This window comes from Rhinoraja longicauda, unplaced genomic scaffold (assembly GCF_053455715.1).
Source record: "Rhinoraja longicauda isolate Sanriku21f unplaced genomic scaffold, sRhiLon1.1 Scf000154, whole genome shotgun sequence".
NCBI lineage: Eukaryota > Metazoa > Chordata > Chondrichthyes > Rajiformes > Arhynchobatidae > Rhinoraja > Rhinoraja longicauda.
The window spans coordinates 165,723-180,582 of NW_027601372.1; the positions used below are offsets into that span (position 1 = coordinate 165,723).

The following is a 14,860-nucleotide window of genomic DNA, read 5'->3' on the forward strand; positions in this document are numbered from 1 at the left end:
CAAATTAGATTCTCCAGGACCTGAGCTACAGGGAGAGGTAGAGCAGGCTAGGACTTTATTCATTGGAACACAGAAGGATGAGGGGTAATCCTATCATAGAAGGTCATGAGAGGAGTAGGTTGGGTAAATGCAGTCTTTTGCCCCGAGTAGGGAAATCGAGAACCAGAGGACATCGGTTTAAGGTGAGAGGGGAAAGGTTTAATAGGAACATGAGGGGTAATTGTTTGTTCCTTTACACCTTTTCATCCCTCTAGTTTTTCCCCTACCCTCTCCACTGATTCTCAGTCTGAAGACGCGAAACATCACCTATTCCTTTTCTCCAGAGATGCTGCCTGTCCCTGTGAGTTACTCCAGCATTTTGAGTCAGTCTTCGGTGTAAACCAGCATCTGTAGTTCCCTCCTATGTGTGACAATTCCATCCTCCCTCCCTCCCCCTTTCCCCCCTCGCCCCATCTCTCACCCTCCCCCACTTAATCACTCTTTCTCCCACCTCCCCCACCGTTGTGGCTGAAATGAGCCCGCCAGGTCTCTTGGCATAAGACCAACAGACGCCCGGCGCTGCAGCAGGTAAAACAGGCTGAACCAGCGCTGGGCGTCACGGGAGTTGGGCAGAAAACCGCTTGCCGCGGCTCCAAGTTCACACAGGGCAAGCGGAGGCGAGCGGGCACCTGTCTACCTGTGTGGTCGAGTTCAAAACGCCGCGCAAACCCTCCAGAACCCAGAACACTGGGGCGAAAGTATCCGGAATACATGACCTGGACAGAAATCAGAGCGTGTAAATAGGGACACAAGACTGTTAAACTGAGTCCCGGAAAAGCTTTTTGAGAAACCAGCTTTGAAAGCTGCGCCGAAGGCGGCTGATTGAGAGAGAGAGAAAGAGAGAGAGGCAGACAGGCACGCAGAGAGAGAGAGAGCCGGACGATTATTCGGGGCGCTGCATGTGGACTGGTAGGTTGTAGTATACCTGCTACTGAGCAGCAGCAAGCGGGAGAGAGGCAAGCACCGGCTCAAACAGCGAAGATGGAGAATAGTCCAGCAGACGTAAGATCGGAGCTACACGCAGGTGAGTCGGACGGGGTGGAGGGGGGGGGGAGAGAGGGGTGGGGAGAGGGGTGGAGGGGGGGGAAGAGGGGTGGAGGGGGGGGAGAGGAGTGGGGGGGGAGAGGGGTGGAGGGGGGGGAGAGGAGTGGGGGGGAGAGAAGTGGGGGGGGAGAGGAGTGGGGGGGGAGAGGAGTGGGGGGGGCAAGGTGAGGAGTGGGTGGTGGGGGTACATAATCGGAGACTGTAACGCCCTCCCCCCCTCCCCCCTCCCCAGTGTGTGGACTGGAGGCTAGCGGCAGAGTCAGAGGGAAGGCGGTAAACGGTCGTGCGAGTCCCTTCTTCAGACCCATTTTTTTAAAGGAAATTGATGTTTATCGGGTTGAGGCCCAGAGAATGGGGAATGTTTGTTAGAAAGAATGACACCGTCCGGCCCTTGAAGGCCGCACTGCAGATGCTGGTTTACAAAAAACAAAAAAAGACACAGAGTGCTGAAGTAACTGAGCGGGTTAGGCAGCATCTCCGGAGAACGTGGACTCTGGAGAAGGGTCCCGACCCGAAACGTCACCTGTCCATGTTCTCCGGAGAAGGGTGGGGCAGCGGGTAGAGTTGCTGCCTCACAGCGCCAGAGACCCTGGTTCGACCCTGACTACGGGCGCTGTCCGTACGGAGTTTGTGCGTCCTCGCGTGGGGTTTTCTCCGGGTTTCCTCCCCCACGCCAGAAACATTGTCAATTGGCTAATTGGCAGAGCAAAAAATTGTAAATTGTCCCTTTGTGTGTGTACGATAGTGCGAGCGCTCGGCCGAATGTGTCTGATTCCGCGCTGTATCTCTGAACTAAACTTGTTTTTAAAAAACTGAAGATGCTGCCCGACCCGCTGAGTTACTACAGCACAAACATTGCCCACAGAGGGTTAGCAGCCGGCTTGTGACGGGCGCTCTCGCCGCAAACTTTTTAAAGTGTAAGAAAATAACTGCAGATGCTGGTACAAATCGAAGGTATTTATTCACAAAATGCTGGAGTAACTCAGCAGGTCAGGCAGCAGTTTTTCAGGACAGAAGGAATGGGTGACGTTTCGGGTCGACACCCTTCTTCAGACTGATGAGAAGTCTGAAGAAGGGTCTCGACCCGAAACGTCACCCACTCCTTCTCTCCTGAGATGCTGCCTGACCTGCTGGTCACACTTTCCTGCATTTGGCCCATCTATATACTGAGATGCTGCCTGACCTGCTGAGTTACTCCAGCGTTTTGTGAATAAACAAAACTTTTAAAATGTCAGCGAGTTCCGCGGTGAAGACAATGGGGGGGGGGGGAGTTGGGAACGGATCCGGGTCTGCGAAGCGAAATTCAGGCTCCTGGTCCTCGGTGGCCGCTCCCCGCCTTCACCGAGCCGGCGGCGGGGGTTGTGGGGTGGGGAGAGATTGGGGAGCGTGGGACGGGGAGACTGCGAGAAACCAATTCGTTCAGTGACACCCGCCGCACTCTGCGGAGTGGAATCAGACGTGTTCTTGTGCAGCAGTGCATATCACAGCGCTTGAAAGATTCAGTCGTATGTTCATTCGAGATGGGAGTAGCCCTGGACCGTCTCCGCACAGGGTTCGGCCGGTTCAATTTCAACATGCATCGTTGAACCAGATTGATCCCTGGGATGGCGGGACATTCATATGAGGATAGACTGGATAGACTGGGCTTGTACTCTTTGGAATTTAGAAGACTGAGGGGGGATCTTATAGAAACATATAAAATTCTTAAGGGGTTGGAGAGGCTAGATGCGGGAAGATTGTTCCCGATGTTGGGGGAGTCCAGAACCAGGGGTCACAGCTTAAGGATAAGGGGGAAGTCTTTTAGGACCGAGATGAGAAAACATTTCTTCACACAGAGAGTGGTGAGTCTGTGTAATTCTCTGCCACAGAAGGTAGTTGAGGCCAGTTCATTGGCTATATTTAAGAGGGAGTTAGATGTGGCCCTTTTTGCTAACGGGATCAGGCGGTAAGGAGAGAAGGCAGGTACGGGATACTGAGCTGGATGATCAGCCATGATCATATTGAATGGCGGTGCAGGCTCGAAGGGCCGAATGGCCTACTCCTGCACCTATTTTCTATGTTTCTATGTTGGGGGTTGCGTCCATCAGCAGCCTGGGTGTGTGGAGCAGACCAGCAAAACAGCGCATTTTCGACTGCGCTGTCCTCCGTCCCCCTGGTGGAGGGGTAGACCTCACGCCCCCTTGACCACAGCACATTGCACTGGCGACAGCGCCTGGAGGGCGTTACATAGTTTCTGCTGCCTCAAAGGAGGAGAAGGAGTAGAATTAACCTGCAAACATCTTTTGGTACGTGGTTAGCATGCGACAAAAACTTTTCACTCTACCTCGGTACACATGACAATAAACTAAACTGAAACCAGAACACCAAGGTCGTTGAGGCAGTTACTGTCGCAACGTTTAAAAAAAACATTTAGACAAGAACATAGATAGGACAGATTTAGTGGGATACTAGAACAAGTGGACCCGTTGGGCCCAAAGCTCTCCTGCATTGGTGCAGCCCCCTATCCTCTCCCCCGCCCCCTTCCCCTCCCCCCCACTCAATCCCCCTTATCCTCCACCCACCTCCCTCCCTCCCTCCCCAGGAGATAGATTTAAACTTAAAAATGTGAATAACTTTAAAAGTATAACAGCGATTTCAATTAAACTTCTTCCATTACCACCAAAGGAGAGAAGGAATGGGTGACGTTTCGAGTCCAGGCCCTTCTTGAGACTGATTTGGTTGGGGCTGCAATTTGCCAGGGACTTGGGAAGGTTTCGAGATCACCTCCTGCCGCTGAGCTGCATTTAACAGGCCTATATCTTCCAGGTCCCCGTGTGTGTTAGCTGTAACTAATTCTGGCATGAGATCAATCAAATTTTAATTGTTGGGCACGACAACAGGAGTGTCTGCAGCCAGGCACAAAGCCAGAAATGCCTTGAATTCTGAGCCTTCCTGACAAAGGGGGGGTGTGACCATGGTGGAAGGAGGCCAATGTCCTTCAGGAGTCAATGAGTGCAGTCAGAAGGCCAAAGAACCAAGAGCAAGCTATCCACTACTGGGGATGTTCACAGACTGTCAGACAGAGAGACCTTAGATAGACATCTGTACATTTCTGGGGCAGCACTGTGGCACAGCAGTGGATTTCCCAACTTGTGGGGGGGGGGGCGGGGGGGCTGCTGTGAGGGAGGGGGAGGAACCGTGGATGACCCAGCGTCCCCCACCAGGAGGGAGGAAAGGGAGAACAAAGCAGGATACTTGGTACCTATGTGTAGGAAAAAAAACTGCAGATGCTGGTTTAAATCGAAGGTGGACACAAAATGCTGCAGTAACTCAGCGGGACAGGCAGAATCAAGAAGGGTCTCAACCCGATACATCACCCATTCCTGCTCTCCCGAGATGCTGCCTGTCCATCTGAGTTACTTCAGCATTTTGTGTCTGCATTGTAACGATGTCGGCTCCCTTTGCATGGCGACTATTTGCTTTCCTTGGGTATGCAAACAAAGAATTTCACTGTGACTTGTCACATGTGACAATAAAGTATTTATTTATACAATACAATATTTCTTTATTGTCATTGCACAGGGGTACAAATGGATTGGGAATGCGCCTTCCATACGATGCAATAAATTAATTAGCTAATCAGTATAAATTTAGACAACCCAGTGAAACAAAATTAGAAACAGTTTTAAAACAGAATAAAGTTCAAGTAGGTCTGTGCCGGTTCGCTGTGCGATGTGGCCATCCGGCTCAGCAGGACCGGTTCATAGCAGCTATGGCCCTGGGGATGAAGCTGTTCCTGAGCCTGGAGGTGCGGGCGTGGAAGGCCTTGTAGCGTCTGCCCGATGGTAGAATTTCGAACAGACTATTGCAGGGGTGTGAGGAGTCTTTGTGAATGCTGGTGGCTTTTCTGAGGCATCGTGTGCTGTCTTTGCCCTCCAAGGCTGGTAGCTGTGTTCCGATAGTCTTCTGAGCTCACTCATTCATTCATGCGTTCATTCGTTCATTCAAGTTGCTACCTCACAGCGCCAGAGACCCGACTTCTATCCTGACTACCGGTGCTTTCTGTACGGAGATTGTAGGTTCTCCCCGTGACAGTGTGGGTGTTCTCCGGGTGCACCGGTTTCTTCCCAAATTCCAAAGAATTGCAGGTGTGTAGGTTAATTGAATTCTGTAAATTGCCCCTCGGGTGTAGGATAAAACTAGTGTACGGGTGATTGCTGGACGGTGTGGACTTGGTGGGCCAAAGGGCCAGTTTCAACTAGGTATCTTTAAACTAAAACTAAACAGTCGTTCAGTTCAGACTGAAGAAGGGTTTCAACCGAAAACATCAGCTACTCTTTTTCACCTGGGAGATGCTGCCTGACCCGTTGAGCTACTCCAGCATTTTGTGTCTATCTTCCATATAAATCAGTATCTACAGTTCCTTCCGACACAAATAGTGTGACCGGCTAGGACCATCTCTTCAGAAAAACCTCCAACTACCAACCAAAGACGTACAGGATTGTAGGTGACTTGATTTGGTAAATGTAAAAATTGTCCTTAGAGTGTGCAGGATAGCATTAATGTGCAGGAAACGCTGGTTGACGCGGACGCGGTGGGCAGAAGGGCCTGTTTCCGCGCTGTATCCCTAAACTAGACTAAACTACAGCTTTCTGCTGATGTGGTGGGAATTCCATTTCCCCAGTAGTAGTTTAGTTTGGTTTGATTTGGTTTGGTTCGGTCCACGCCGACCATTGATCACCGGTCCGCACCCATTCTATATTATCCCACTTTCTCATCCACACCCTACACAGTAAGTGCAATTTACAGGGGGGCAGTTAAGCAAAAAAACGCACATGATATGGGAGGAAACCAGGGCACCTGTAGGAAACCCAGGCGGTCACAGACAGAACGTGCAAAGTCCACACAAACAGACAGCAGCCAAGGTCCGGATCGAACTGGGGTCTCTGGCACTGTGAGGCAGCAGTTTAGACACAAATTAGGCAAAAAGTGCTGGAGTAACTCAGCGGATCGGACTTTGTTGGCTTTACCTTTCACTAAATGTTATTCCCTTATTATACATCTGTCCACTGTAAATGGCTCATTTGTAATCATGTATTGTCTTTCCACTGACTGGATAGCATGAAGAAGAGTCTCGCCCCGAAACGTCACCCATTCCCTCTCTCCTGGATGCTGCCTGACCTGCTGAGTTACTCCAGCATTTTGTGATACCTTCGATTTGTACCAGCATCTGCAGTTATTTTCCGACACGGATAGCAGGCAAAAATACCTTTTCACTGTAGCTCGGTACACGGGAAAATAAACTAAACTGTACATCTCCGAAGAGCATGGGTAGGTGACGTTTCACATTCGGACCCAAAACGTATGAACCTATCCTTTTCTGCCAGATGGACTGCCTGACCTGTTGGGTTACTCCTGTCTTTGGTTTAAACCTGCATGGTGCAGATCCTTCTTATCACACTGAGAAATATGCCAGCCTGGATCACAGTGAAATGTGGATGAAACCAAGGGAGTTACCCTGATAGAGTGGCACTATGTGGGATAAGGTACTAGTATTGTGTAATTTGTGGCTGATGTGGTTGTGGTATACAGGGACATGCCTAGTAAGGACGACTATATGCACAACGGTAAAGAGAAGAGAGGATAGCAGGTACAAATAGTCCTGATGGCGACAGGAAGAAAGACAGAGTGGCATGGTGGCGCAGCTGGTAAAGCTGCCACCTAACAGCGCCAGAGACCCAAGTCCGATCCTGACCTCGGATATTATCTGTGTGGAGTTTACAACTTCTCCCTGTGACATAGAAACATACAAAATAGGTGCAGGAGGAGGCCATTTGGCCCTTCGAGCCAGCACCGCCATTCATGTTGATCATGGCTGATCATCCACAATCAGTAACCTGTGCCTGCCTTCTCCCCATATCCCTTGATTCTACAAGCCCTTGGAGCTCGATCTAACTCTCTTTTAAATTCATCCAGGGAATTGGCCTCCACTGCCTTCTGTGGCAGAAAATTCCACAAATTCACAACTCTCTGGGTGAAAAAGTTTCCTCCAACCTCATTTTTAAATGGCCTCCCCTTTATTCTTAGACTGTAGCCCCTGGTTCTGGACTCCCCCAACATTGGGAACATTTTTCCTGCATCTAGATTGTCCAGTCCTTTTATAATTTTATACGTCTCAAATAATCCCCTCTCATCCTTCTAAACTCCAGTCAATAAAAGCCCAGTCTTTCCAATCTTTCCTCATATGACAGTCCAGCCATCACAGGTATTATAGACAATAGACAATAGACGCAGGAGTAGGCCATTCGGCCCCTCGAGCCAGAACCGCCATTCAATGTGATCATGGCTGATCATTCTCAATCAGAACCCCGTTCCATACCCCCTGACTCCGCTATCCTTATGAGCTCTATCTAGCTCTCTCTTGAATACATTCAGAGAATTGGCCTCCACTGCCTTCTGAGGCAGAGAATTCCACAGATTCACAACTCTCTGACTGAAAAAGTTTTTCCTCATCTCCGTTCTAAATGGCCTACCCATTATTCTTAAACTGTGGCCCCTTGTTCTGGACTCCGCAACATTGGGAAAATTTTCCTGCCTCTAATGTGTCCAACCCCTTAATAATCTTATACGTTTAGATAAGATCCCCTCTCATCCTTCTAAATTAACTTCGTGAACCTACGCTGCACTGCCTCAATGGCAAGGACGTCCTTCCTCAAATTAAGAGACCAAAACTGCACATAATACTCCAGTCTCACCAGGGCCCTGTACAACTGCAGGCAGGCCTCCTTGCTCCTACACTCAAATCCTCTCGTTATGAAGGCCAACATGCATTAGCTTTCTTCACTGCCTGCTGTACCTGCACGCTTACTTTCAGTACTTACTGTGTGGGTTTCCTCCGGGTGTGGCTTCCCTCCCACATCCCAAATACTTACGGATTTGTTGCTTAATTTCCCCTGGAAAATTGCCCCCTCGTGTGTAAGGTGTGGATGAGAAAGTGGGATAACATAGAACTAGTCTGAATGGGTGATCGATGGTCAAGTGGGTATGGGGAGAAGGCAGGTACGGGGTACTGATTGAGAATGATCAGCCATGATCACGTTGAATGGCTGGCTCGAAGGGACGAATGGCCTCCTCCTGCACCTATTGTCTATTGTCTATTGTCAAACTCCACACAGATAACATTGAAAGTCTGGGTCTTTTTGGACTGGGAAGCAGCTGCTCTACCTGCTACACCACTGTGCCGCGCAGTGTGTTATCTGAAGTTGGAGAATTCAACATTCGTTTGATAGTTTTGTTCTGCTTCTTTCGTATGTCAACTACAACAATCAAAAGTGGCAATTGGTGCTTCAGAGTACCATAGTTGACGCTTTGCTGCAAATTTTGCCAGTTCTGTAGAACTACCCAGGGTGGACGACGAGGACGTAAAGCAGCTCCCACCCCATAGTTTTGTTTATTGTCATGTGTGCCAGGGTACAGCGAAAAGCTTTTTAGTTTTCTTCTGTCCAGTCACCGGAAAGACTGTACATGATTACAATCAGCAGTGATTACATTCACAGTGTACGGATAAGGAATAAGATCAGTGGAAGGAAATAACGTGAGTGCAAGGTAAAGCCAGAAAATATAGTTCAAGGGTCCCCGATGGGGTAGATGGTAGTTCAGGCCTGCTCTCTGTGGAAGCATGGTTCAGTTGCCATGCTGAGAGAAACAGTCGCTGAATCTGGAGGTGTGAGCTTTCACACTTCTGTTCCTTATGCCTGATGGGACAGGAGAGAAGAGGGAATGGCCAAGGTGCCCAGACCCTCGCGAAAACCAACCTCCCTTCCATTGACTTCATCTACACCACGCTGCCTCGGCAGGGCCACCAGCATAATCAAGGACCAGTTTCACCCAGGTCATTCCCTCTTCTCTCCTCTCCCATCGGGCAAGATGTACAGAAGTGTGAAAACGCACACCTCCAGATTCAGGTGCAGTTTCTTCCCAGTTGTTATCAGTCAACTGAACCATCCTACCACAAACTAGAGTGGTCCCGACTCCAGTCTACCTCATTGGCGGAGTATCTTTAATCAGACATTACTGGACTTTATCTTGCACTAAACATTATTCCCTTTATCCTGTATCTGCACACTGTGGATGGCTCAATTGTAATCATGTGTTGTCTTTCCGCTGACTGGTTAGCACTCAACAAAAACTATATAGTATAAGAAAATAACTGCAGATGCTGGTACAAATCGAAGGTATATATTCACAAAATGCTGGAGTAACTCAACAGGTCAGGCAGCATCGCGGGAGAGAAGGAATGGGTGACGTTTCAGGTCGAGACCCTTCTTCAGACTCAACAAAAGCTGTTCACTGCACCTCGGTGCACGTGACAATAAACTAAACTGAACTCAACTCAACAGTGTCCACAACCCGCAACAACGCGAGATGACCAGTGATTAGCTCTAGGATCTGGAGCAAGCTCTAGGATGCTGCAGGATGTTCCTTGATCAGGAACATCCTCCAGCAAAAGGAATGTGATCATATCTACTCCTCCAGTAACGTTGCCCAGTTGACTCTTGGTTTCCTTGTGGGCCCAGCGATTTGTGGTTGACTAGTAAAGCACCTGCCATTCGACTCAATTGCACAAATGGACACTGCTGTAAAAGTCCCAACATATTGACAGGGTAACTCATCCACCCTCTCAAATTCCGACAATGAGCCCAATGGCCATTGCGAAACAAACGCCTTGTTTAAAACTTTTAAACTTGGTTTCTTCCTTGTTGCTTTCTGACATGCAGTGGAAGCAAGAATCCTACTGCATGAACTGAAGATTGCTTGGCCCACCGTGCTCTAACAGAGCTCCCTGTTTAGTTTAGTTTAGTGTAGTTTAGTTTAGTTTTGTTTAGTGATACTTAACGGAACTAGGTCCTTCGGCCCACCGAGTCCGCGTCGACCAGCGATCACCCTGTACACTAGAACTATCCTACGCACAAGGGACAATTTATAATTCTTACCAAAACCAATTAACCTGCAAACCTGTAGGTCTTTGGAATGTGGGAGGAAACCGGAGCACCCAGAGAAACAGGGAAACACTATCACAGGGAGAACGTACAAACAGTACAGACAGCGCACGTAGTCAGGATCGAACCTGGGTCTCTGGAGCTGTAAGGCAGCAACTCTACCGTTGCACCACCGTGCCACACAATGTCCAATGTACAATGTTGACTCATTCTACCTTGCACTTCCCTTTCCCATAACCCTGGAGATTTCTCCAAGTATTTACCCCCTTGCATTTATCCTATCAACCAATATCAACTGGTTTTGGGCAAGTGGCCAAGAGAGCAGCACAGTACAATAGACAATAGACAATAGACAATAGGTGCAGGAGTAGGCCATTCAGCCCTTCGAGCCAGCACCGCCATTCAATGCGATCATGGCTGATCACTATCAATCAGTACCCCGTTCCTGCCTTCTCCCCATACCCCCTCACTCCGCTATCCTTAAGAGCTCTATCCAGCTCTCTCTTGAAAGCATCCAACGAACTGGCCTCCACTGCCTTCTGAGGCAGAGAATTCCACACCTTCACCACCCTCTGACTGAAAAAGTTCTTCCTCATCTCCGTTCTAAATGGCCTACCCCTTATTCTCAAACTGTGGCCCCTTGTTCTGGACTCCCCCAACATTGGGAACATGTTATCTGCCTCTAATGTGTCCAATCCCCTAATTATCTTATATGTTTCAATAAGATCCCCCCTCATCCTTCTAAATTCCAGTGTATACAAGCCCAATCGCTCCAGCCTTTCAACATACGACAGTCCCGCCATTCCGGGAATTAATCTAGTGAACCTACACTGCACGCCCTCCATAGCAAGAATATCCTTCCTCAAATTTGGAGACCAAAACTGCACACAGCACACAGTACACAGCGATAGAGCCGCTGCCTCATTGTGCCAGAGTCATAGGGTCCACCAGGAGGGAAACAGGCCCTTCTGCCTAACTTGCCCATGCTGTTCAACATGCCTCATCAACTCTAGTCCCACTTGCCTGTGTTTGGCCCATATCCCTCTAAACCTTTCCTATCCATGTACCTATCCAAATGTTTTTTAAATGTTGTGATAGTGCCTGTCTCAACTACCTCCTCCGGCAGGTAATTTCACAAGCCTACCACCCTTTGTGTAAAAATGTTGCCCCTCAGTTTCCTATTAAATCCTCCATCCGCCCCCCTCCACCCGCCCCCCCCCCCAAAAAAAAAACCCCCCACCCCACCCCACTCACCTTAAACCTATGTCTTCTGATTCCCGGGTTCGATCCTGACCTCGGTGGTGTCCATGCAGAGTTTTGCACGTTCTCCCTGTGACAGTGTGAGTTTCCACTGGGTCCTCCGGTTTCCTCCCACATCCCAAAGACGTGCAGGTTTGTTGGTTAATTGGCGCTAGTGTGCAGGACACAAAACTGGGATAGAACATAGAACTGGCATGCGGGTGATCGCTGGTCAATAGACAATAGACAATAGGTGCAGGAGGAGGGCATTCGGCCCTTCGAGTCAATGTGATCATGGCTGATCATTCTCAATCAGTACCCCGTTCCTGCCTTCTCCCCATACCCCCTGATTCCGCTATCCTTAAGAGCTCTATCCAGCTCTCTCTTGAATGCATTCAGAGAATTGGCCTCCACTGCCTTCTGAGGCAGAGAATTCCACAGATTCACAACTCTCTGACTGAAAAAGTTTTTCCTCATCTCAGTTCTAAATGGCCTGCCCCTTATTCTTAAACTGTGGCCCCTTGTTCTGGACTCCAAAGAGGTACAGGTTTGTAAGGCCATTGCCTACTGCAAAAAAAAAAGGTCAATTGTCCCTGGTGTGCAGGACAGTGCTAGTGTACAGGGTGATTGCTGGTCAGGGCGGACCAAAGAGGCTTGGAGTCCATCGGTGTGGACTCGGTGGGCCGCAGGGCCTGTTTCCGCGCTGTATCTCTAAACTAAACTGATTGCCTTTGACTGAGTACGACTGAATCTCGTCACGCGGCCCTCTTGATCTATGCATTCCAGATGATGCCAAACAGCGCAAGGATGATTCTTCTAACCCAATGAACATAGCAAACTCACATGCCCACCCAAACCAGCTATTTCCACATTTCCTTATGACGTGGAAGGCAGCCATTCGACCCATCTGATCATAAGGGATAAGGGATAGGAGCACCATCAGGCCATTCGCCCCGTCAGGTCTAATCCGCCATTCAATCGTAGCTGATCTATCTCACCCCACCGGCCCACCCAACCCCATTCTCCTGCCTTCTCTCCATAACCCCTGACATCCGTAATAATCAATTGCTGCCTTAGAGCACCTGGAGACCCAGGTTTCGATCCAGACTACAGGTGCTATACTGCCTCACAGAGCAATTTAATTCCCCACTAATTTTCCCTGTAACCTATTTTGCCCACAAGCCTTCCTGCGTCGTGCGAGCCTTTGGTGAGACTTTAAATGTAAACAGTGTCGCAGTGACTCAGCGGGTGGAGATTCTGCCTCACAGCGCCAGAGACCTGGAACAGCACAGAAACAAACCCTTCGGCCCACCAAATCCGTGCTGACCGTCAACTACCCATTTCCTCCTCTCTTACAAATCCTCTTTGTTCTGTCAAAACCTACCTACCACTCCATCAATCCCACATTAATCCCATTTTGTCCTCCCCATAGTCTCGTCAACTCAACTGAAACATAATTTAGATATACAGCGTGGAAACAGGCCCTTTGGTCAATCACCCTGTACACTAGCACTATCCTGCACACCAGGGACAATTGAACTTTTTTTTTGCAGTAGGCAATGGCCTTACAAACCTGCACCTCTTTGGAGTGTAGGAGGAAACCAGAGGACCCAGAGAAAACTCACGCGGTCACAGCGAGGATGTGCAAACTCTGTACAGACAGCACCCGTGGTCAGGATTGAACCCGTGTTTCTGACGCTGAAAGGCAGCAACTCTACTGCTGCGCCACTGTGTGAATATGATTTGACTGAGTGTGGGGTTGGGTTGCATAGAAACATAGAAAATAGGTGCGGGAGGAGGCCATTCGGCCCTTCGAGCCAGCACCGCCGTTCATTGTGATCATGGCTGGTCGTCCACAATCAATGACCCGTGCCTGCCTTCTCCCCACATCCCTTGATTCCACTAGCCCCAAGAGCTCTATCTAACTCTCTCTTAAATCCATCCAGTGAGTTGGCCTCCACTACCCTCTGTGGCAGAGAATTCCACTAATTCACAACTCTGGGTGAAAAAGTTCCTTCTCACCTCAGTTTTAAATGGCCTTGGACGGGGAAGAGATGTGGTGGGGCGGGAGACGCTCCGAGGTAGAGCGAGGTAGAGTTGCTGCCTTACAGCGCTTGCAGCGCCGGAGACCCTGACTACGGGTGCTGTCTCTGCGGAGTTTGCACGTTCTCCCCGTGACCGGGTGGGGTTTCTCCGGTTTCCTCCCACACGCCAAAGACGTGCAGGTTTGTAGGTTAATCGGATTGGTATATGTGTAAATTGTCCCGAGAGTGCGCAGGAAGGTATTTGTGTGCGGGGATCGCTGGTCGGTGCGGAGTCGGTGGGCTGTTTCCGCGCTGTATCTCCAAACTGAGCTAATGTAAACTGACCTGTCATCTCCCACGCAGGCGACCCACCCACGGGTGACCGTGCCAGCCTCGCCTCCGCCTGCGGGCTGACCGACCTGGACTGCGTAATCTGCTTCTCGCCCTTCGACAACGTCTTCAAGGTGCCCAAGCTGCTGAGGTGCGGCCACACCTTCTGCCTCGAGTGCCTGGCCCGCATCAACGTGTCCTCGGAAAACGTCAGCGCGGTCACCTGCCCCTTCTGCCGCCACCTCACCCCGCTGCCGTCGGGCAAGGGGCTCCCCGCCCTCGACAACAACCAGGCCGTGTTGTCACACCTGCCCTCGGGCATGCAGACCGTGCCCAGCATCCGCTTCAGCCGGGACAAGGGCAAGCTCTACACCAAGGCTCCGGAGCCGGGCTCCTTCCTCAAGCCCGTCAACAGCATCAGCATGAGCCTGGACGTGGGCCAGCCGGCGACCAGGAGACGCGGCTCCAGACAAAACATGCCCTTCCGCTCCAGGTGGTGCTATTACATGGCCATCTTGTGCGTGGTGCTCCTCACCATCGCCCTCGTCATCTCCGGGGTCTTTATCTTCGTCATCGTGCCCTCTGTCACCAACCGGCAGCAGAACTCGACACGTCCCTAATCCCAACAACCCCTCGCACCCCCACCCCACCCCACCCCCCCCCCCCCTCTCAACCCCAATCCCACCAAGGATGAGAACTTGTCGGAGAGCAGGAGGAATCACAGAGGGGAGGAGCAGTGAGAGAGGATGTTGCTGAACTCTCCTGGGAGAGAGGAGGAGAACTTCTCTCCAGAGACGCTGCCTGTCCTGCTGAGTTACTCCAGCATTTTGTGTCTCCCCATCAAGGACGAGCTCCATCAGTGCCACGGACTTCAAGCCAAGCTCTGGTCATGGACACACGTCCCGAGACATCTTTCTTCTGGCACCTCGGGTCCGGGATATTGTCTTCACAAAGCCATCTGCAAACTCATCAGGGATAGGACTTTGCTATTATAGACACAGCCACAAACTCAACTGGGCTAAGACTTTTTCCCTTATCGACCCAGCAACAAACTCATCTGGGCCTGGACTTTGCCCGTAGAGACTTTGCCCGGACTTTGCCCGTAGAGAAACGCAAACTCAACTCAATCATCGCCCCTCAGCATCGGACCTCCACGTGATGGTCTTCCTCGTGGTCCTCTCGTCTACGGTCACAGGAGATGTTTGG

General features: G+C 50.3%; 1 protein-coding gene across 1 annotated transcript; it reads left to right on the plus strand.

Annotated features, from left to right (window-relative positions):
* Nucleotides 1-1,020: 1,020 nt before the first annotated feature.
* LOC144590212 (RING finger protein 225-like) lies at nucleotides 1,021-14,274 on the plus strand. The gene is made up of 2 exons (XM_078394994.1): nucleotides 1,021-1,063; nucleotides 13,688-14,274. Exons 1-2 carry the CDS (start codon nucleotides 1,021-1,023, stop codon nucleotides 14,272-14,274), a joined length of 630 nt encoding a protein of 209 aa, XP_078251120.1.
* Nucleotides 14,275-14,860: the final 586 nt, after the last annotated feature.

Excerpts from the sequence above, each read along its gene's own strand:
- LOC144590212 (XM_078394994.1), top strand. The coding sequence starts at position 1,021 with ATGGAGAATAGTCCAGCAGACGTAAGATCGGAGCTACACGCAG. Across the intron at positions 1,064-13,687 it reads AAGATCGGAGCTACACGCAG|GCGACCCACCCACGGGTGAC; the intron begins GTGAGTCGGACG and ends TCTCCCACGCAG.